This window comes from Mauremys mutica, chromosome 7, assembly GCF_020497125.1.
Source record: "Mauremys mutica isolate MM-2020 ecotype Southern chromosome 7, ASM2049712v1, whole genome shotgun sequence".
In the NCBI taxonomy this organism is placed as follows: domain Eukaryota; kingdom Metazoa; phylum Chordata; order Testudines; family Geoemydidae; genus Mauremys; species Mauremys mutica.
Genome location: NC_059078.1, coordinates 40,403,508 through 40,427,874, shown reverse-complemented (window position 1 = coordinate 40,427,874; position 24,367 = coordinate 40,403,508). Strand labels below are relative to the sequence as shown.

General features: G+C 43.6%; 1 protein-coding gene across 6 annotated transcripts in view; it reads left to right on the top strand.

The window, feature by feature from the left end:
* The window catches only part of SLC6A1 (solute carrier family 6 member 1), a 176,777-nt gene that overhangs the window by 114,874 nt on the left and 37,536 nt on the right, over positions 1-24,367 (top strand). For 5 of the 6 annotated variants that reach the window (XM_045025847.1, XM_045025845.1, XM_045025844.1 and 2 more), the window contains 2 exons: positions 3,137-3,304; positions 7,494-9,720. In XM_045025847.1, the coding sequence (XP_044881782.1) occupies positions 3,137-3,304; positions 7,494-7,598 (273 nt within the window). In that variant the 3' untranslated portion in view covers positions 7,599-9,720. Of the gene's footprint in view, positions 1-3,136; positions 3,305-7,493; positions 9,721-24,367 lie in introns of those variants that run through there. The other variant, XR_006581323.1, reaches the window with a different exon arrangement.

Sequence of the window (24,367 nt, the reverse complement as noted above, 5' to 3'; positions counted from 1 at the left end):
ATAAACACACATTTTATATTTACAAAATCACTGCTTTTATAATTTATACTCAGGTAAAGGAGAAAATCCCTGGAAATATTCATTTTTAGGAGGGAGTTCGCAAGACTTGACATTTTAGTGAAAGGGGTTCACAGGTTGTTAAAGTCTGGGAACCACTGGCCTACGTGGAGAAATAACTCTATGAATTGGGAGGCTAACGGTTTGCTACTGGAGTCCATGCCTGTTTTACAAACATGTTGCTATCTGGTTTTCTTGTATAAATTAGAGATTATGGGATGCAACCTATTCAGAAAGAAGTTCTTTATTTCATATTCAGAGGCAGATTCTGCTATCCTTACACTGAAATAAAAACACCTTACTTCACCAGTGGTCCTATTTGAAACCAGAAGGATTACTTAGATACCACTCACCGTGAGTGAAGGAATCAGAAACTGGCTCTTGGTTGTGTTCAAGACACAGCGCACATACAGATGCATGCATTCAGATTCTGGAATCATATATAAGGCATGTGTGCAGTTAAAGTTTGTGCCTTACTCATTAAAAGATTAATGAGCAATCATTTGTAATAGCTGAAGGCCACTGCCAAACAAATCAACAATACTAAAGAGAACTGACACACAGTATTCTGAGTGTTCCTTGCACTCACCCATTCCCCAAATGCAGTGTCCCACCTCTCAATTCTCTGAAAACAATTATTAAAGAAAGATTGTTTGGGAAACTGTATAAATTGCAATGGAAGGAGTGAGGGGAGCAAAATTGCTTTTTATTGTAAAAATCTTTATTTCTGGGAATCCACTCTTCACATTGAGTTCACAGGTGATGATAATGTGATCTAAAAGCTGCCAACTTACATTTCCCTCTTTGGCAAAACTTTCTGTGCGGCCTTTGAAAATAAAGGTTGAACTTGTGAGCAAAGTGAGCTTTGCTTTTTCTTGATTCAGTTAACAAGGTTGCCCCTGAGGTATGCTGCGTTAGCCATTTGCAGCAGACTAGGAAAGAAAGGACTTTGTGTTTGGTGAATTTATAGAAAAATGACTGCATTAAATATCAAAAGGTAATTTTTTAACATGATGAATGGAGGATTAGATGGACATCGCTTGATAGTGCAAGTCCAATTAGTACAAGATGGCATCAGGGTGGTACAAAGCAAATGGTATTCCACACACAGTATATTAAAAACTTTTATCTGTCTTACCAACAAAAGTCAGTCCTATTGTACCTGGTGAGTGGAGGTGCTGGCCTTCCATTCCATGTTTTGCTCTGTGATAGAGACAAAAATCTGCAACAACTCCACTTTAGCCTCAAGTGTCAGTAGATTGCGTTCCCACTAGAACTGGACAGAAAACTGTTTCCCCGGCCAGTGAGAAGTGGAGATTTCAAAAATTCTCTCATCCCAAATCAGGATGGAGAGTCAAAATTTCACTGTTGTGAACCACTAAACCAAAAAGGCATTCAGTTCAGGTCAATTGACATGTTTTGCTTTGATTTTGATCTGTTTAAACAAACAGGATTAAAAGAAAGTTAGACTAAGTTATTGCTACTCGAAAAACCCCAAACTTTCCATTGCAAAAATGTTGAAATGGCATCTTTCAAAACATTTTTAAGTTGGGAGATTCACCCAAACTGACACACACACACTCATGATCTCTTCTCTCTGGTCTTGTAATTTAACAGGAGTAAGAACTTGACAAGAATCACATGCAGTATATCTATACCCTAAATCCAATGCATACAACAGTCAGCAACTGAAATAAGAAAGAACTAGGGACACAGTTTCAAAAGAGGGAATGAGCAATTGCCTGCAGCCACAAACGCTAAAATTTGGCCATACTTGTGAAAATCTAACCTGTTTTCTTTGTATGTGCAATTATAGCTTCAATAAGTGGCCAGATCCTCAGTGGGTATAAATCAGCATAGCTCTATCAACTTAAATGGAGCAATAAAATTTTATACTAGCGAGTAGCTGACCCAAAGCTATGGTTCTTTTTCAGTTAGTTTTTGTCCACATAGTATACCTTCATTTTGGGGCTAAGATGCTACCTGCCATGCTTTAGACCTGAGTGAATGGTTATGGCTGACCTGGCCAAAAGCTGTAATATGTGCCAAAGCTGTTTAATTGTAGGATGCTGTGTCCTTTTAACGAGGGTGTTTACTTAAAACCCTATAGGCCAAAATTCTGGCAGGTGCTTTGAAAAAGGCCTGAGAGAAAGAACACCTTTCTCTTAAATTATGTCATCATATATACTGCAAAAGCATTGTTCTGTCTTCTGGCTAAGTTCCACACACGCATACCTTCCAGGAACTATTCCTGAGTAGAGATAACCTGCCTAGGGAATATGCATTGAGGATGCTAAAAGGTCAAGGAGTTTATGCACAAAAACATGCAGACCAAAGCCAACCTCCTAGTCCAGAACATGGTCTCTTGTCATGGAGCATCTTTGGATCCTGCCTGGGAGGTTTTTGAAGGGACACTAAACAATGACCAATAATTTCCGCGTCAGCCTGCAACAGGGGGCAGTTCGGTTTTTGGCATGAGCTAGTAGTCATCACAAGTCAAACTTTGGCCCAATCCAGCTAGTATATACATCACAGATTCACATCTCTTTTAGTAACTGTTACGCTGTTTAACATTTTACAGGGTATTACAGTAAAAAGCCTAAAGCAGTTAAATGCCTCCCATTCCTCAAACTAATGCTTCTTGGCATCTCACAGGGGTGGACTGAAGCAGGGCAGAGCCAAAAATGGGACTCAGCCAGAATTCAGTTCCTACTTCCCCCTAGCTCTGTGGGAGAAGTGACCCATGCCCTCTGTTTCCCTGCCTCAGTTCACGTCCCCTTCTGCAGTGGCACAGCTGTGCTGGCTGGCACAGAGTGTGGGGTGGAGAGGGTTGAACCAAGGTTCTTCCACCTTGCAGCAGTGACTGCTATCCCCCATCCCCAAGTAGGGTCTGGTGATGTGGGCAGCTTATACAGGGAAGTAAGGGGACACTTTTTGCCTAACTTCCTTTCCTCACCTCTCCGTGGGGGTGGAGGCAGGCTGAGGATTGAGCCCAGTAAGTCCAGCAGAGTTGTTTGAAAGACACAGAGATGAATGTAGGTCAAAGCGAAGTCTCACTATTTTATCCCATGTTTTTCAGGGAGTGTTTATCTTCAGCGCTGTGCAAATGACTCCTCTCAAGATGGGCAATTATGTTTTCCCAAAATGGGGCCAAGGGGTTGGCTGGTTCATGGCTCTCTCGTCTATGGTGCTGATTCCAGGCTACATGGCATACATGTTTCTTACCTTAAAAGGCTCCTTAAAACAGGTAAGTTTTTTTTTCTTTTATGTGAGCATGATTATACTTTGTAAGCTATACATACAGTGATACTTGACATGTGATTGGTGACCTTAGTTGCCTTGGCATCAGTTGTCTTAGCTCAGTCATTTTGCAGTGAACGGAAGAATGTGGAAGCCATGATTACTCTTCCTGTCCTCAGTTTAGCATATAGTCTTTCTGAAGACATCAGATCTTAACATAGCTTGCTACCATAACAATGTCAGCTCTGGAAGCCTGCCAGCTACAAAGTACGAGGATAGCAAACAAAATGGCTGATCTTTAGCCCAATAAGTGCAATTTACTCCTAACACAGTAGGCAACTGTAGCACAATAGTACACACAATAAATCAATGATAAGGCTGATGTAGTTCTAGGGATCTGTGAGGCAGATCCACAGCAGCAAGTCAGTATAGCTCCTTTGACTCAAGTGGCTTTAGACAAATTGACACCATCTGAGGCTCTGGCTGTGATTATAGAATCTCAGGGTTGGAAGGGACCTCAGGAGGTCATCTAGTCCAACTCCCTGCTCAAAGTAGGACCAATCCCCAGACTGATTTTTGCCCCAGATCCCTAAATGGCCCCCTCAAGGATTGAACTCACAAACCTAGGTTTAGCAGGCCAATGCTCAAACCACTGAGCTATCCCTCCCTGTTACCGAAGACCTGGGCCCAAATTCTCCACTGTGTCCAACCTGCTCTGGGCTACAGAGAGATGGTTGTGGTTGCCTGCCCTCAGCACCATGTAGAGCAGGATCCTGCGCTAACTTGGGGTGCTGACATAAAGGCCCTTACAGCTGTGGAGCTCAGCTTCACCAAGCCCCCAGCCCGCCACCTTCACCCCTCCTGCCCCAGTGATGTAACAGCACCAAGTGGCCTTAGCAGAGTGGAAAATCTGAGCTCTGCTGCCTTATCTTGCAGTCCTTCCTCAGGCAAAATTCCCAGTGAGGTTGAATAAGAATTCTCCCTGTGTAATGCGTGAATGATTTGGCTGCTGCTGAAGAACATACAACCCCCAGAAGTCCATACAGATAATGATTCCCACAAGGAAATAAAAATTGGTCACTCCTGCCTAGATCCCTGCTCTTGATGAGACTGGACATCCTGCATGGTGTAACTGGAGTCCACATGCTGTAGCCCTATTATTTTTGTGTGACTACTCTCATGAGCAAAGGCGGCAGGATAGGCCAGTGCACGCTGCACTGGACCTCTCGCCGGGAGATCTGGGATCTGTTCCTTGCTTCCCACAAACTTCCTGCTGTCTTGGAGCAAGTCACTGAAAGGCGACATATAAGCCAACACCAAGTATTTGGTTTTTGCCCTTCCTGGCTCCTTTAGCATGTATGAAGGCGACATCATAAATGTGTATTTAGAAAGGCCTAGATCCTCAAAGGTATATGGGCTCCTAACTTCCCTGGGATAGTGATATCACACGAGGCCATGGCATGAGTGACAGCTCTGCCTCTTGAAGTGGGCCCCTCCCTAGGGGAGGGAGATAAGCTTTGTGCAATATCATTATTTGCACCCTAAAAGATCTTCCCAAAGTCCTCCAGAAATGAGGGAAGTGAAGACCTAGGGATGTGGTGGATTCTCAGTCACTTGAAGATTTTTAATTTGAGAGGAGACCTTTCCAAATGATATGCTATAGCTCAATCCGAAGTTATGGGCTTGATGCAAAAATCACTGGGTGAGGTTTCATCATTTGTGCCATGAAGGAAATCAGACTAGATGATCATAATGGTCCCTTTCGGCCTGACTCTCCAAACCTGAGAGAGAGAAATCTGTCTTGACACCACCCAAAAGTATCCCCATACATATTGTCCCAGATCCAGTGGTGTGGTTAAGCTGTGGTGTAGGATAGGGGGCGCGGGGACAGGGGTGGCAGCAAAGGAAGCCTTAGCCCACTTTTGTGTTCTCCCATCTTGGAGCTGTTCTGGCCCCTGACATAGTTGAGCAGCCTGGAGGCTGCTTTAATTTATGTCTGTCTGCCCAGTGCCCCAAAGTGCTGTTCTGGCAGCAGGGAAATTGCCTCAGAAATCAGGTCCATTGAATACAATTATGCTTTACCATTGTTTAGTCTTTCCATTAAACAACGTGAATAAAGATCTTTTTTTCATTCTGCAAGTGTATTCTTAATCTCTCTCTGCCTCGTTTTCCCATCTATAAAATGGGGATGTCAGCACTTCCAGTTTAACAGGGATGTTGAGAGGCTTATACCATTAATATTTCTAAAGCTGTTTGAGACCATCAGACAGATGCTGCCATAGAACAGCAAAATGTTACATATTTCATTATACAACTAACATTATCACCAAATAGATTTTATCTGAGCACATACTTTATACATTGTGATTCTTGTTTCAGAGAAATATTCCTTCAGCAAAATTGCAGGAATATCTATTTCCTCCCTTCATGACTGTAGGAGCCAAAGCTTGTCAGATTAATGTCAGATTTTCTAGAATATTCCTTAAGTCAGTTTATAAACAGCAATCCTTGCAAGAAGACAGATGACCCTAAGCACAGTTGACTAGTGATGTCTCCTGAATTGCTCAAATCTGCTGCCCAAACACTTGTCTTTACTCAGCCTTAAAGCCTCACTGATGTTTCATGGAAGACTATGAAAAACTTTCTGTTTTTTGAGACACTGATGGTGTGTCATATTTTTCCTTAATTATTATTAGTACTGGGATATTTACATGGAAATAGAACCTTAGGAGCAGATCAGCTTTTCGGAGATGCTATATGATAACATGACAGAAGTTCACCAACTTGGTTACCCTTTATCTTAAGATTCTATTTAAAAAGTATTGATAAATGATTACAGACACAAGTAACATTATAGACATTTAAAAGAATAGCAGCAGACCGTGTGTAGTTATAAATTGGACTCAAACAATCTATAACATGTGATTAGCTATTTTTAAAACATCGTTTATCAACCCTTCATAAACTATAAATAATAACTGAATATAGAGTGTGACTGCTAACTATAGATAGGCAAACCATGCAGATAAAGTTATAACAATGTTAACCTTTATCCAAAGTGATCTTCTGTAGAGGGTCAGAAATTTCTAGTTAAGATTATTTTTCACTTTTTTGCAGGATGAAAACAAATGTCTAAATGTTGGAATTCCCCACAAAATGGAAATTCCATTTTCTGACCAGCTCTAAAACTTTCTTGCTGATCACAGATTCAATCCTGCAAGTCTTTTCCTAAAGAACTTTCACTCAGGACCGTTGACATTACCAATGCAGGATTATGATTTCAAGGAGGGCCGGCTCCAGACCCCAGCGCGCCAAGCGCGTGCTTGGGGCGGCATTTTGCCGGGAGGGCGGCAGGCGGCTCCGGCGGACCTCCCGCAGGCATGACTGCGGAGGGGACGCTGGTCCCGCGGCTTCGGTGGAGCATCCGCAGGCATGCCTGCGGGAGGTCCACAGGAGCTGCGGGACCAGCGGACCCTCCGCAGGCACGTCTGCAAGAGGTCCCCCGGAGCCGCGGGACCGGCGACCGCCAGAACGCACTGCACGACGCGCTGCCCTGCTTGGGGCGGCGGAATTCTTAGAGCCGCCTCTGATTTCAAGTGAGCTATAGAAAGTAACTGAGTCTCAGACACCTTATTTTTTTAATATTTCCTGAATAATAAAAACACGAAGGGAGGAAAAAAGTATAGCAATCATGTACAATGTAAGCCAAACTGTTTAAAGTTAGACAGTTAGCAGCACTGTTCGGTCTAAAGCCATGCATTGTGACAGGGGGAATAAGCTCTTCAATGTCATTAAACATTGTTTTCTTTAACACAATGTCAAAAGCTAACCAAAACTATCAAAGTGTGTTGATGTCTGGGTGAATCTTATGCATTAATTGGAACACGGTTTGTTTCCAAAAATGTATGATTTGCCTAGCAGAAACCCTTTCCTCTTGATTAAGCCAAATTCCATTTATAAATAATTCCCATTCCTGTCCTGATTAAGAAGACCAAATACTCACTTTTCATGGTGTTCGTTACTAAGATGTTTAGCAAATGTGACTGCATAGATATTTAAACATTTGCATCAGCAGGTGGAATGGACAGGATTGTCTCTCTCAACAGCAATAGCCAGAGAAAGATGTTTAGACTGGACGTGAAGTTTAGAAATATTCAATGACTTCTTACTTTTTTTTTTATTATTATTTAAAATAGCGCATCCAAGTAATGATTCAGCCAAGTGAAGACATTACTCATCCTGAAAATGGTCCGGACCAGGCCCAGCAGAGCAACTCTGCAAACAAAGAGGCATATATCTAAATGTCTGTATTGGAAAGGTACAAATGCTACTCTGGAAAAACAAAAAAATATATATGGTTGAATATGACCACAAATTTATGTCTGAGAATATAATTACCTACCTCTAGTGGCAAAAAAGAAAAAAAGACCATCACCACTATAAGGGAATTGATGGGGGTACGATCAAACCATTTGGGGGGCCCAGATGTTGGAAGTGTTATGTTTTCTGGCAATCCACAGACTGTTAATGTTTTTATCCTTTCACAATAAGAGTTAACTATCTTGGAATTTGTAAACTAAGGTGCAGGACATTTTTAATCTATCTTTTAGCATAACAATTTGATGTTTTGTGCTGATGATTTTTAGTAGTTTAATGATAATATTTCTTACAGCAGAATCCCAAGACTGTTATTTCTGACTTTGCAGGAAGTACAATTAAATTTGAAAGCTGTTTTTTACAGACAAAGAATTTTGTACACAGATGATTTCCAATGAAAATTTCACTCTTGAAATTCGTATTAACAAACACTATTCTTTTTTTGGTTCTCTTTAATTATTTTTCAGGCAACTTAAGTTTAGCTATGTTATAAACCATTCCGATACATGTTCAATTTGATTGATATTTGTATAAATACAGTATAAACAATTTCTTACATACTAGCTAAATGCATTATCTACACTTAGGCGTTCTGCATTTACTTCCACAAACTCATAATATAGACATATAGTGAAATATACTGTATCTTTTAAAAACATTTTATTTCTATTTTTATATTTATAAATTTCAGATACACATTGTAGAAGCAAAATGTTTCATTCTAATGTTTTAGCAAAATACACAATAATATGAAATAATTATGAGCTTTTACTAAGATTCCCAGGTTAAAGCAATACAAAATTATGTGTAGTTGAAGCCAGGTAGTGTTTCTGTTTATATTGCACCATTAACAAGAATATTGTATTGCCACCAAAATAGAAACAGAAACAATAGTTTAAATATTGAACCATCTCCCTATAATTCTAATTTAGAGCTTTAGATCATGGACTGTGGTATTCAGTCTTTCAACACAGTTTGCAACTAACAAATAAATTATACATTGTGGACCGCTCTAGCACTTTGAAGACAAATTTTTTATTCTTTTGATTTTTTTCACTGATATACATATTGTTCGTGGTGATGATGAAAGCACAAGGTTATTGCTATAATACAAAAAGCTCCATTATGGGTTCTACTCTGAATTTCCCACACAGCTAAAACTCCCACTGAAGCTAATGAAAGTTCTTCCTGTGTAGAGAATGCAAGATCAAGCCCTATTCAGCGTTTCTTATTTGGCAGCTATAAGTAGGATGGCAAGAGTTATGCGAAATGCAGTATTTGATGTTTGATTGTAAATGACTGTGACAGAACTGTGCAATGAAACATGCTTTTTCAGCAAACTTTTGTGCAACGTACGATATTAGATAGCACACATTTTATGTAGAACTACTATGTGAAAAACATATTAACTAACTGTGAACGTCGGTTTTTTTGTTGTTTTTTGTCTGAAGGTGACAAACATATGTTCTTGCAATAAGGTATTATTCTCAGAATGTCAAGCACATTATTGTAGAAAATATATATATATACACATATATTTCAACCTATGTCATAAAATCACAAAGTATTGTTTAGTAGCTTCCAAACTGTTTCATACAATAGGTCAACTGTAAAAAATATTCTGAAATCTAAGATACATTCTAAATGTCTCTAGCTGAATTCATACCTAAATGCAAAAGTCTTGTAAGTTTTCAGGGTTTAGGAAAAAAAAACATATATCATATGTACACATGATAATTGTGATTTTCATTAGACTAAGAAGAAAAATTCCAACTTTTGCTTTATTGTTTAATGTAATCAAGTCCCATGTTGTTCTAAGAAAAATGCAGTATTTAATGTTTGATTGTAAACAATTATGACAGATGTTTGGCAGACCTGCTCTTTAGCAGAGCGCTGTACAAACTATTATTATATATAGCACAAAAAATAGTGTTGTAGAACTACTGTGTGTAAACTGTGAATAGCTGTATCTTTTTGTAGTATTTGCCCTAAAGAAGAAAAATTATTGTATGATCATATATGTTTTTTGCAATAAGGAATTATTCTCTGAACACCAAGCAAATCTATCTCTATATAAAAATATATATGTAATATATACATATTCTAAAATATATACAGAGCCTGTTTAAAAGAGTACAGTATTATTTAGTAAATTGCAACCTGTTCTATGGACCAAATGTAAAATATTTATAAATTAAGATGCATTTTAAATGTCTATACATGGTGTCATAATTAAAGCACGGTTGTTATGTAACTTTCCAAGAGTTTAGAAGAAAAAATAAAGGTTATATTATACATTAAATGATGTGATTATTTTATATCCTGTACTAGGTGAACACAAGGTTTGTTCAGATAGCTTTATTTTCTATCCCATGAAGCAAATTCTAAACTTTTAAGAAATTAGTGTTATCACACTCTGTATAGGTGTATTTATCTATCACTATGGTGCAATTATAAATTAGTCAATAATTTGTCTGTAATTACACAATAACCAAGGATTGCAGGAAAGGTGTTGTATAACCCCTCCCAAACCAATCGGTTCTTTATTTCAGGTCTCTTGCAGTAGCAGTAGCACACAACTGTCACCATTATTGGTTATGTAGAAACCAGAGAGTAAAGGATCCAATTGTGGAATCCTCACTACTGTAAATAACCCTTCCCCAAGTGTTCCCAGGGAATGTAGTTGGCCTGATTCCCACTGCCTTGCAAGTTGTATAGGAAGCATTTTGTATCCACATTGGACAGGCATAAGACATTGATTCAGCAAAGCCCTGAAGGCAATGGGATTTAGCTCCTGCTGAAGTGCTTTGCTGAATAAGGAAGGACTTTAGCACATGCTTAGCTGTATTAAGGCCTAAACAACTATAGACAATACAAGGCCATGGAGAATCTGGCCCATGGTATATACCTGTATGAGTTACTCACCAAAGTAGGATCGGGTAATGCAAGCCTGATACTACTTTGTAAATAAAACACTATTCCATTGCCAAGCAATAAAAACAAACAAACCATGTTTTATGGTGCTGACAAAAAGCAATGTATTGCTCCCAGCTGTGATGCAGCAGTGAATTTCAACAACACTTCAGGAGTTTACCATAACAGAAAGAACAGGAGTACTTGTGGCACCTTAGAGACTAACAAATTTATTTGAGCATAAGCTTTCGTGGGCTACAGCCCACTTCTTCGGATGCATAGAATGGAACATATAGTGAGGAGATATATATACACATACAGAGAGCATGAAAAGGTGGGAGTTGTTTTACCAACTCTGAGAGGCCCATTAAGTAAGAGAAAAAACTTTTGAAGTGATAATCAAGATAGCCCAGTACAGACAGTCTGATAAGAAGTGTGAGAATACTTTCATGGGAGATAGATTCAATGTTTGTAATGGATCAGCAATTCCCAGTCTCTATTCAAGCCTAAATTGATTGTATCTAATTTGCATATCAATTCGCATTCAGCAGTTTCTCCTTGGAGTCTGTTTTTGAAGCTTTTCTGTTGCAAAATTGCCACCCTCAGGTCTGTTATTGAGTGACTCTGAAACCTACCATAACAGAGATGACAATGAACCAACAACAAAGTACTCATGGTGGGTGCTGATCCATTAGGAAGATGAAACACAGGAGATAAAAAAATTGGCAGTGAAAGAAACAGTTTGAGTGCATCAGTGTTTAGGCATTTTAAAAAAAGCCACACAAGTAAAAACTGTAGAAAAGCCTAAAATATCTACTTATTGGCTGAAATTTTCAAAGCTGCTTTAGCCAACCAAATTCCATTAAAATTAGGCAGCTTTGAAAAGCTAAACCCTTGTAATTACTAGGCACTCCTCGTTGTGTATATTTTCAAAGGGAAAGCCATTTGTAATGCAATGAAGCATTCTAGCATGAGCTTTATGTTAAAATGCTGCCTGGGATGCACAGAGGCATGGCAGTTACCTCTTTCCCCAAACTGGAAGCAGGAGAACATTAACCCCAGGCCTGGCTTTTCTCCATTGCCTGGGTCTCTGAAAAACAGTTACTTCAAAGCTAGTGCAAATACTCCCTTACCTGACAAAGGTGCACTTCCCCAATTAGTCCTAGTCCAGCAATGCCTACACTCAACAGCGAGGCTGCTGCTGGCTTCATGATGAGTGTACCATAACCCTGCTTTGGAGTCTTAATGTGCTCCTAGTTTGTTTGTTTTTAAATTAACTTCCCCCTCCCCACCCCACCCCCGCTGGTCTTCTTCCCCCACCTTGTTTTAAAAAAAAAAAAAACCACTGGGCGGAAAATGACTATTTTACAATTTTATCAGAACATGGAACTTATTTGAGAGGGTGGAGGCAACTTCCAAACACATGTTTCTTTTGAAAATTTTTGACCAAGTCTAAATCTCATTCATGGTATTTTGTGGGCTAGTGTCTTTAAATTAAACATCACATGCAAACACCACATTTCGGGCAGGTAGTAGCATTGGCCCTGAACCAGGCATGAGCAAGGAAAGCAGTTCTAGTTTAACGATAGCTAGTTAACACGGTGATATTTCCATGTTCCCCCAGAGGAACTTTCTCTCCCTGTCCTGAAGGAATCCTGACAGCAATTGGATGAGAAAATGCCAATAAGGTCTCTTCTTCCCTCCAGCACACCTCCTATGAACTTCTTATATTTGGTTATCAGGAGTATTCATTGAACTGCTTGTGCTTTAACTCTAAAATAATGCTGGTGTTTTAGTGTTCACCCCCAAAAAATCTAAGCTGTGTGGGGAACACAAGACCCCTCTATGCAATGCCTACAATTATTTAATTGGGCTAAACACTGCGAGAAGACAGTTTAGCATTATCAAGATCAAGTCCCATGTGGCTACACTGCATTTAGCCAGGTTTCCTTTCAGTTACATTGCTATAACTAATACAGGATGCAAAAGAAAAGCTTGTTCTGCTATATTCAATTTTCAGAGGCACCAAAGGGTTGTCAGATGCTGGAGGTTGCTGTTGTGTGCTATGTACTTGTTCGTACTGTTCACTCCTGCCCTTTTGTGCCATGACACAACGTTGGATGCAGCTGGGATTTGACACTATTGCAGGTTGCAAAGCTTTTTGTTTATGGTTCTGTCATGGGCCTGCAGGCCCCTGAATGGGCATCCTTGGCTAGGTGGCTGGCTCCTATGGAGCCCTGGCATAGGGCCTTCAACAGCATCCCAAAGTGCATGGGAGCATGCCACAAAGCCAGCTCAGCTTCAACCTACCTCATGCCAACCACATTTCATTTGGTTCAGTTCTGCTTTGCTTACCAAAATGAAAAGGAGAATCTAGCGCCCCCCCCACCCCTTTAACAAGCAGCTAAGAACCCTTTCAGCTGTAAACTATTAGTTAAGTGGTTAATTTTTACACACATTTAATCATTAGTTTGGGCTGGGGGAGTTCAGTGAGTAAATATTTAAAACTATTCTTGCTCTTGCACTGTGGCACAGAAGGTGAAATTCACCACGCCAGGATAAGTCTCTGAAAAAGGGAACAAAAGCATCACCAAGATTGAGGCTAAGACAGAAAACAACGAGATCTACTCAGTTTCTTCAGAATGTCCCATTTTTTCATTGTTTTCCCCCTTATCTCCTCCCCCCTACTTTTCTGTGGCAAAATAAAAAGGAAAAAGATGGAGGCAAAACAGGAGGGAAATTGAAAAATAGCAACAGTGCAAAGAAAAACTTTGTAATGCTCATGAAAAAATTACAAGTGTACAAAAAAACCCCAACATTCATCTTCCAAACCACTGTAAATAACTTATCTTCAGATTGCTAAATAAGGTGGTTCTTCGAGTGATTGCTCATATCCATTCCAGTTAGGTGTGCGCGCGCCGCGTGCACGTTTGTCGGAAGATTTTTACCCTAGCAACCCCAGTGGGTCGGCTGAGCGCCCCCTGGAGTGGCGCCATAATGGCACCGCATATATACCTCAGCCGACCCACCCGACCCTCAGTTCCTTCTTACCGCCCGTGTCGGTCGTTGGAACAGTGGAGTGCAGCTTGCCTGACCGCTTCCCTAGCTTCCTCATAGTTCTTCTCTGTAAAAATTGTACATAGTTGATATCTTAGTCTTAGGTTTTCTTGTTTTTAGTAGTTTTTTCATCAGTTTAGTGTTTGATAGTTAGCGGGTTCGGGGATTAGCCCCCACCCGCACCCGGGACCGGAGCGCATGCCCGGCTCCCCGGGTTTCAAGCCGTGTTCGGCCTGCCGCAGGCCTATGCCTACAGGGGATCCACATAGCTCCTGTTTAAACTGCCTGGGAGAGTCGCACTTGTCTTCTAAGTGCCCAATTTGCAAGGCTTTCAAGCCTCGCAGGAAGAGGGAGAGAGACATTAGGCTCAAACAACTCCTCATGGAGGCAGCCTTAACCCCTCCAGCTGCGGCACCGCCCGCCGTCCCTCCAGACTCTCGCAGTGCCGCCACGGCTCCGGGCCACTCTTCCGTGCAGCAACCAAGAGCGCCATCGGCACCGAAATCCGCCCAGGGACGCTCTCTCTCGCCAAAGGCAAAGAAAGGGAAGGTCGCTGCCTCTTCGGCACCGCCTGCTCCGAGGCACCAGAGTGCACCCTGACCGGACCGCCCGGCTCCGAAACCTGCTGCGGCACCGGCTGCTCTGGCACAGACGCTTCTGCCGGCACCGTCGACTCCAGCCCCTCAGAGGCCGTCAAGTCCGGCACCTGTGGCCTCCCCGGCTCCAGCCGCGGTAGAGATCCCACTGCCGTCGATTCCGGAGACCTTCGCAGTGGCGCGGGACCTTATTGCTTTGACGGACCCGGCTGTGCCTCCGCCCCTGGCTCCGCCGGTGCGGGCGCCCCATTCCATGGGCAAGCCGTCAATGCTCAAACCACCTGCCGGTACCGAGTCTGACCGGCACCGCTCCCGGTCTCACGAGCGCTCATGGTCCCGACGCCGATCTCACTCCAGGCGCCGATCGCAATGCCGCTTGCAGTCCCGGCACCGCTTGACTATGCGGCACCGGTCAGACTCGCGGCACCGGTCATTCTCCCGCTCTCCGACTCGTCGCTCCCGGCACCGTTCCGGATCGCGGTACCGCTACGGCCGCCGCTTCTCACGAAGCCGCTCTTGGCACCGAGCGTGGAGGTCTCGGTCGACCTCCTGGCACCGCGCCGGTCGGAGGTCCCGTTCTTGCTCCCGCTCTCGCTGTTGGGATGCCTCCCGGCACCGCTCGCCACAGAGGCGGGAAACGCGATCAGTTGGCACTTCGGCACAGGGGTTATCCGCTCCTCCCTGGTCCTCCAGGCATGCGTCGGCCTCTTCACATGCTGACAGCTATTACGTCGACGACCATGACCCTCAGGTCCCTTTGGGAGTTTTCCAGCAGTCCCATTATGCGGACCAGGGCCCTCATCACTGGGGTTATTGGACCCCTTGGGCCTACCATCAAGCCCAAGGCGCTCCTGTGCCTACCACGCGCACCGTACCACACGAGCCACGCATCCCAGAGGCTACGATAAGCCGTCCCCCAGTTGACACTGAAGTACCATCATTCGTAGAGGAAGGTAATCAGCCTGCTCAGGAACCTCTGGAACAAGAACCTTCCCAGGTCCCAGACGCTGAGCGGGATGCCATCATTCCCGGGGTCTCTTCTTCTTCCTCCTCCCCGGATGAGGCGGTGGCGGGGTCGTCGTCTGCAGGTCCCCCTCCAATTGACTTACGGGCACACCAGGAGCTTCTTCGCAGGGTGGCCTTGCGAATGGACCTACAGGCAGAGGAGGTATCGGAAGTGGACGATCCGATAGTGACCATTTTGTCAGCGGACGCCCCAACCCGCATAGCCCTCCCTTTCATTAAGACTATCCAGGTGACTACTGATAGTTTATGGCAGACTCCATCCTCTATTGCGCCCACAGCCAGGGGGGGTGGAACGCAAGTATATGGTCCCTTCCAAGGGATATGAGTATTTGTATGTCCACCCTAGCCCCTCGTCGTTGGTGGTCCAATCTGTCAACGATAAAGAGCGCCACGGCCAGCAAGGCCCGGCTCCTAAATTGAAGGAAGCCAGGCGTATGGACTTGCTTGGTCGCAAGGTCTACTCTGCTGGTGCCCTGCAGATCCGAGTGGCTAACCAGCAGGCCTTGTTGAGCTGTTACGGACATGACACATGGGCTGAGGTAGAAAAGTACAAAGAACTCCTACCTCAGGACTCACGACAGGAGTTCGCAGCCTTCGCAGAGGAAGGTAAAAAGGTAGTGCGCACTTCGTTACAAGCCTCCTTGGACGCAGCTGACTCGAGGGCACGTACTATAGCCTCGGGCGTTACCATGCGCCGGATCTCTTGGCTTCAGAGTTCGATGCTTCCCCCTGAAGTACAGTACACCATTCAGGACCTTCCTTTTGACTCCAAGGCTCTGTTCTCCGAAAAGACGGACTCCAGACTCCAGAACTTAAAGGACAATAGGGTCATTATCCGTACTTTGGGGATGCATACCCCTGCGACCCAGAGGCGTCTGTTCCGCCCCCACCTTAACCGGCCTTACTGTGTGCCTCGCTACAGGCAGGACTCGGGTCGGCGACGGGGTCGAGGGGGACGTAGACGGCAACCTGGCCACCAACCATCCCAAGGGCGGGCCCCTTCCAAACCAGCGGGGCCTAAACCGTCCTTTTGAAGATGTGCCCGGGGGCGACATACCAGATCTTTCTCCAGATCCCTCCCTGCCTTTTTCCAAACCGTCTTTCCCATTTCCTCCCGGCGTGGGCCCAGCTGACCACCGATGCCTGGGTCCTACGCACTGTGGAACGTGGTTACCAACTCCAATTCGTTTCACCCCCACCTTCCCACCCTCCTTCCCGGTCCCTCCTCAGGGACCCCTCTCACGAGCAACTGCTCTTGCAAGAGGTGCACTCACTCCTCGCTATCGGAGCAGTAGAGAAGGTTCTGGAGAGGGAAAGGGGCAAAGGGTTTTATTCCCGTTATTTTTTGATCCCCAAGTCCAATGGGGGCCTCCGGCCCATCCTCGACCTGCGAGACCTCAACAAATACATGCTGAAGTTGAAGTTCCGCATGGTATCCTTGGGGACCATTATTCCTATATTGGATCCGGGAGACTGGTATGCCGCCCTCAATATGAAGGACGTTTATTTTCATATCGCCATCTTTCCACCACACAGACGTTTCCTCCGATTTACAATCACTCACCTTCACTTCCAGTTTGCGGTCCTCCCCTTCGGCCTCTCCTCGGCCCAAAGGGTGTTTACGAAGTGCATAGCTGTTGTCGCCGCCCACCTCCGTTGGCGCGGCATCTGCGTTTTTCCCTACCTAGACAACTGGCTTATCAGGGGGGACTCGCAGGCCACGGTCCAGCAATATGTGGCAGTGATCAAAGATTTATTCACGCGTCTGGGCCTGGTTCTCAATGTAGAGAAGTCCACCTTAGTACCCACTCAGAGGTTGGACTTTATTGGCGCGACCCTGGACTCTTCCCTAGCCAGAGCCTACCTTCCTCAGCTACGATTCCAGGCCCTTACACAGCTAATTCGCGCCCTTCAGACCTCTCGTATGACCTCGGCCCGCACGTGTCTCCGCCTCCTCGGTCACATGGCGGCTTGCATGCACGTAACTCCGTATGCCAGGCTCCGCCTCCGCCCCCTCCAGTTGTGGCTCAACTCGCTATACCGTCCGCACGGGGACCCTCTGGATACCCTGCTCACCATTCCAACGAGCGTCCTTCAATCCCTGGACTGGTGGCTGACCCCATCACACACATGTGCAGGGGTCCCATTCCATCCTCCTCAACCTTCCCTTTCCCTGACGACGGACACCTCGTCCCTTGGATGGGGAGCTCATCTCGGCGATCTTCGTACTCAGGGCCTTTGGTCGATGCAGGAGTTGAACCTGCACATCAATGTCAGGGAGCTACGTGCAGTGCGCCTGGCATGCCAGACGTTCCAAACTCGCCTCCGCGGCCGTTGTGTCTCAGTCTTTACGGACAACACAACGGCCATGTACTATATCAACAAGCAGGGCGGGACCCGCTCTTCCCCCCTCTGCCACAAGGCGATGCTACTATGGGAATTCTGCATAGCCCACTCGATACATCTGGTGGCGTTGTTCCTTCCCGGCGTCAAGAACACCGTCGCGGATCGCCTGAGCAGATCCTTTCTCTGCCACGAGTGGTCACTGAGAGCGGACATCGCTCATGCCATTTTCCAACAGTGGGGATTTCCCCAGATAGACCTGTTTGCATCCCGATCAAACCGCAAATGCCAAGAGTTTTGCTCCTTTCAAGGCCTGTCACCGGGCTCTCTGACAGACGCGTTTCTCCTTCCATGGACTCGTCATCTGTTCTACGCCTTTCCCCCATTCCCTCTCATCCACAGAGTCCTGCTGAAGCTCTGATGGGACAAAGAACATCTCATTTTAATCGCGCCAGCGTGGCCCAGGCAACACTGGTTCACCACGGCTGCTCCGTCTGTCGGTAGCCAGCCCAATTCCTCTGCCGCTTCACCCGGATCTTATAACCCAAGATCACGGCACTCTCCATCATCCAGACCTGACAGCCCTCCACCTCACGGCGTGGCTCTTGCGTGGCTAGACCAGTCGGAATTGCGCTGCTCTGCTCCCGTGCAGCATGTTTTATTGAGCAGCAGAAAGCCTTCCACTCGCTCTACCTACCTGGCCAAGTGGAAGCGCTTCACTTGCTGGGCTCAAGCGCGCAACGCTATTCCTTCGGAGCTTCCGCTCCCGATGGTCCTTGACTATCTCTGGTTGCTGAAACAGCAAGGCCTTGCACTATCCTCTCTAAAGGTGCACTTAGCGGCCATCTCTGCTTTCCACCCTGGTGAAGGAGGATATATGCTTTTCTCTCATCCGTTGACTACCCGATTCAGAAAGGGCCTTGACCGTCTCTACCCCCAGGTGCGTCATCCGACTCCTACCTGGGACCTCAATCTGGTCCTCAGCAGGCTCATGTCCCCACCCTTTGAGCCATTGGCCACCTGCTCCTTGCTGTACCTGTCCTGGAAGACGGTCTTTCTGGTAGCTATCACGTCAGCCAGACGGGTCTCTGAGCTCCGAGCGCTCACGGTGGACCCACCGTACACCGTTTTTCATAAGGACAAGGTGCAGCTACGTCCACATCCAGCGTTCCTCCCGAAGGTAGTGTCCGCGTTCCACAATAACCAAGACATCTTCCTTCCGGTCTTCTTTCCAAAATCTCACGCATCCTTGCGGGAGCAACGACTTCACTCCCTTGATGTTCGTAGGGCGTTGGCTTTCTATGTTGATCGGACAAGACCATTCCGTAAATCCTCTCAACTGTTTGTGGCAATTGCTGACCGGATGCGAGGTCTTCCTGTCTCATCGCAGCAGATCTCCTCATGGCTCACAGAGTGCATACGCACCTGTTATAACTTGGCTAATGTCCCTTGGGCCATCTCACCACCCACTCTACCAGGGCCCAGGCGTCCTCCGCTGCCTTTCTGGCACACGTCCCGATACAAGAAATATGCCGAGAGGCGACCTGGTTGTCGGTTCATACTTTCGCCTCTCACTATGCTCTGGTCCAACAGTCGAGAGATGACGCAGCCTTTGGCTCTTCGGTCCTGCATTCCGCCACATCTCACTCCGACCCCTCCGCCTAGGTAAGGCTTGGGAATCACCTAACTGGAATGGATATGAGCAATCACTCGAAGAAGAAAAAACGGTTACTTACCTTTGTAACTGTTGTTCTTCGAGATGGGTTGCTCATATCCATTCCACACCCACCCTCCTTCCCCACTGTCGGAGTAGCTGGCAAGAAGGAACTGAGGGTCGGGTGGGTCGGCTGAGGTATATATGCGGTGCCGTTATGGCGCCACTCCAGGGGGCACTCAGCCGACCCACTGGGGTTGCTAGGGTAAAAATCTTCCGACAAACGTGCACGCGGCGTGCACACACCTAACTGGAATGGATATGAGCAACACATCTCGAAGAACAACAGTTACAAAGGTAAGTAACCGTTTTTTCCCCACTCCCAGTTTTTCAACTAGTACTAAAGACAACAAGTAGGCTAGCTCTCTTCCCTGCCAAAATTTACCAGAAAGAAGCTTGCATATCACATTAGGTAAAAACAGGTCACCTGGGGATCCAATTATCCAAAATTGTCCTTGATCCTTCTCCATTTTTCAGTCTTTAGGCATGCCAACGATCTCCTTTCCACAATGCTCAGCTGCACCAGCTCTTAACACAACTAAGATCAGCATGAACATGAATGCTTGTGGCAGGCCAGAGAGAAAATTCCATGACCGAATTTTCCTCAACGCAATGCAAAGGCTAATCCAATATTTTAAGTAGTATCCCTCACTGTTGGCCTGTTAACACAAACAGCCCCAACTAGATTTTTTTATGGTAGTTTTCCATGCTTAAATAATAGAATTCTGATATGTATGTATTTGCACGTTAGTGATTAATTGTGAAAAATTAGAGGCTATTTTTGAAACAATGATTCTTTGTTTCCCTACAACTAATCTGAAGAAAACATAAAACAGACAGAAGACGATGCCTTTTGAATAAGCCTGTAGGTCAGTCGTTCTCAACCGGGGGGGTACGCGTACCCTTGGAGGTACTAAGAATTCTTCCAAGGAATACATCAACTGATCTAGATATTTCCATAGTTTTACAACAGGCTACATAAAAAGCACTAGCAAAGCCGGTACAAACTAACATTTCATACAGACAATGACTTGTTTATACTGCTCTATGCACTACATTGGTGTACAGGTACCATTGGCACAAGAAAGTCACTTGCTATGTATGTTTAGCACATCTTTGGAATGTTACTCTTTTAAAAAAGATCCTCTTTTGGATTGTGTTCAGCTCCAGAGGTATTTCATAGAGAAAGACAAAAGATTTTTGTAAATATAGATGTCACACATGTGTACATGGATGATATAATAATGAGGAAGTACTCTAGAAGAGCATGATAAAAGATTAACTAACTAAAGCATTATCTAGAGCAAAAGAAGCAGAATTTGAAATAAATGTTACTAGAGTGCAAGAATTAAAGTTTCTAGGAGAAATACTGACCAGCCAAGGATTACAGATTGCTCCACAATGAATACAAGCCATTGATAATATTGTTTACCCAAAAGAAAAGGAAACTTTACAGAAAATTTTGGGTATAGTTAATTTTATAGAAAAGTACATACCTAGCCTATCAGAAAAAAACAACAGATTTAATGGCTTTACTTTGTAAAAATAATCAGAGGATCTGGGACTGTCAACATCAACAAGGATTTAAGCAGCTTAAGTAACTAATAAAAATAGCGGCAGTATGAAACTATTTGATAGTAAGAGACATTCAAAATTGTTTTCCAAACAAGGCCTTGGAGCAGTTCCACTACAAAAGTATGGTGATCCATGGAAACCAGTTGCTTATGAATCTAGAGATATGTCAAAAACAGGATATCTGCTCGCTCAGACAGAAAAAGATGCTTTGGCATTAGCTTTTGCAGGCAAAAAAAAATCACATTTATATTTAGTAGAGCTGTACTGGCAGAAACAGAGCATAAATCATTAGTTAATATTTTGAAAAGGAACATGACATCTGGAGCCATGATAGAGGATTGCACAAACTACCTTATTTGAAACTGAATGATAGAATGTGAAGCTATAATGGTAGAAATTGGGCTCAGAAATCTACTGTAACAAAAGAGGTAGCATCTCAATCTTATGATGTCATGACTAATAATGGTCAAATGTATAGACGAAAGTGGAGACATTTGCAATAGTTACCTGGAAGACCAGACTCAGCTGAAAGAAGAAATGATACAGTACAGCAATAACAGTGCCAAGAAAAGCAATAGGAACAAATTCAATATGTGGAAGAAAACAAGTCCTCACTCTGCATTTGCTAGCAACAAGTCAGAGACAGTGTATTACGAGCAATTGCAAGGGAAGACTGTGGTCAGACAGGGGGTCCCCCTGACCTTAGGCAGATCTTCCCCCTACAAGCAGTATAAGACAAGTATTTATAGATTTCCGGTACATACATCAATGGCTAACGGTTATTCTTTGATTATACAAACTTTTTCTAGACACTACCTTATTTCAAGGTTTTTGCTTAAGTCAGCATTCCATTTTTATTAACTAAAGCGAGGCGAAAATTGTATTTCTTACAACTCTTGTGTTGGTAGGGTCAAAGTTACCTTTTGCTCAAAACTTTAAAATGGCCTAAAGACATTTACCCCTAGATCCTCCTTTTTCTCTTATTTTCTGCTTCCACAAATAATACAGCAAATATAGAAATTAGACAGTTATTGCCTCAGAGGAGACCTGTTAAAAGACTTATAGAAAGTTTTTAAGATAATTAAAAGAATAAAAGAATAAATTTGTGTTAAAAAATGGAAAGAAGAGGTGGTCTTATTGCAGCTTTAAGAGAATGAATGGGATCTCCAGGAAGTTGGTTTTAGGTTAGACTGATTGAGTTAAGATGGTTATCACTGATTGAGTTAGATGGTTTATCTAATAAAGACTGTTGTTAAGTTACTAGCCATGAATTAATATTAAGACTAGTGAATTACTTGAATATAAAACAACATACTTTGCACTTTTCTTTACTGAATTTGAGCATGCTGATTTCAGACCACTTCTCTAATTTGTCAGGGTCATTTTGAATTCTAATTCTGTCCTCCAAAGTGCGTGAAGCCCCTTCCTCCCTCCAAGCTTTGTGTCATCTGGAAATTTTATAAACATACACTCCACTCCACTGCAAGTAAATTATGAAAATATTGAATGGTACCAGACCTGGACTGACCCCATGAGTCCTCATTAGATACACCCAATATGACAGCAAACCACTGATAACTACTCTGAGTATGGCATTTCAACCAGTTGTACACTCACCTTATAGTAATTTCATCTGGACCACATTTCCCTAGGTTGCTCATGTGAATGTCACATGGGACTGTGCAAAAGCCTTACTAAAATCAAGATATATCATGTTTCCTGCTTTCCCCCCATTCACTAGGCCAGTAACCCTGCCAAAGACAATTAGATTTGTTTGGCATGATCTATTCTTGACAAATCCATCTGGCTATTCCTTATAACCCTCTTAGCAGCAAGGTGTCTATGATATTTTTGTTTAATAATTTGTTCCAGTATCTTTCCAGGTATTGAAGTTAAGCTGAACAGTCTATAAATCCCTGGGTCCTTTTTGTTCCCCTCTTTAAAGATAGATACTACGTTTGCCCTTCTCCAGTCCTCTAGGACCTCACCCGTCCTTCCTGAGTTCTCAAAGATAATTGCTAATGATTCTGAAATTGTTTCAGTTGGTACCATAGGTTAGTAAGTTAGTAAGTACCATAGGTTGATTTCTTAAGGCCTTGTTGACCTGAATACATCTGACTTATTTAAATATTCTTTCCCTGTTTTTTGCTTGCATCTTTCCCCCTTTCTAATTGTGTTGAGCATCTATATTAACCTTTTTAGTGAAGACAGAAACAAAATAATCATTAAACACCTCAGCTGTCTTGATATTATCCATTATTAGCTCTCCTTCCCTGCGAAGTAGCAGATCTACACTTTCCTTCATCTTTCTCTTGCTCCTAATATATTTAAAGAACCTCTTCTTGTTGCCTTTTATGTCCCTTGCTAGTGTAATTCATTCTCTTCCTTAGCCTTTCTGATTTTTGTCCTTATATGGTTGTACTATTCTTTTGTACTCCTCCTTAGCAATTCATCCTTGTTTCCACTTTCTGTAGGATGCCTTTTTTATTTTCAGGTCATTAAAGAGCTCCTGATGGAAACATATTGACCTTGTACTATTCTTCCTATCTTTCATACACATTAGGTTAGTTTGAAGCTTTTCCTTTAATATTATTTCCTTGAGAAACTGCCATCTCTCCTAAACTCCTTTATCCTTTTCTTCATATGGGACCCTTACCTACCAGTTCTCTGAGTTTCTTAAAGTCTGCTTTCCTGAAGTCCACTGTCCTCATTCTACTGCTCTCACTCCTTCCATTCCTTAGAATGAAATGAATCATGAATGTGAGTGACTAATCCTCTAAGCATTTGCATTGTATGTTTGTCAGTTCTGTCCTGTCTGGCTTACTTTTGCTCTTGTAAGCTATGCAGGAGTCAACCCAGCAAACTAATCCTAGAATTCAATAAGATGTGACATTTCTTCCTGCTTCAGACATAAAGGCAGAAGACTTGTGACTAACTAAAAATACTTACTGATTTTTATAAAATAATAACTGTTTTCCCCCTTTGTTGAAATTTCTATTCTCGATTTGATTTGAAAAGGCCTTTGTTAGCCTAAAGGGGATGAGTTTGAGCCTTTCAGTAGCTGACATCTTTTTCATGACGATTTAATTCATGTATGTATTGCTGGTCTTCTGTGCAAAAATTAGTTTAAACATGACACTGCTGATACTGATATTTTCATGTTTTACATGTACTTTGCAGGGACTAATTCTTTATTCTGCAGGAAAGAAAAAAAATACATTGAGCAAAACCCCAGCATTCCGTTTAGAGTTGTCTGTCATTGGAGCATTTTGTTAGAAGGTATGGTCTTTCACTGATAATCGAGGATACATCTACACTACACACCACTTGTGGTGGCATACAGCGTATGTGTATCCACATGCCACAGTGAAAAACAGGCTGTGTCCACCCTGTGGCATGTACATGTGTCAGTGAAAGGCTCTGGCAGGGAGGAAGCATCTGGGAGATGATGGAGCCTTTTTCTGCTGCC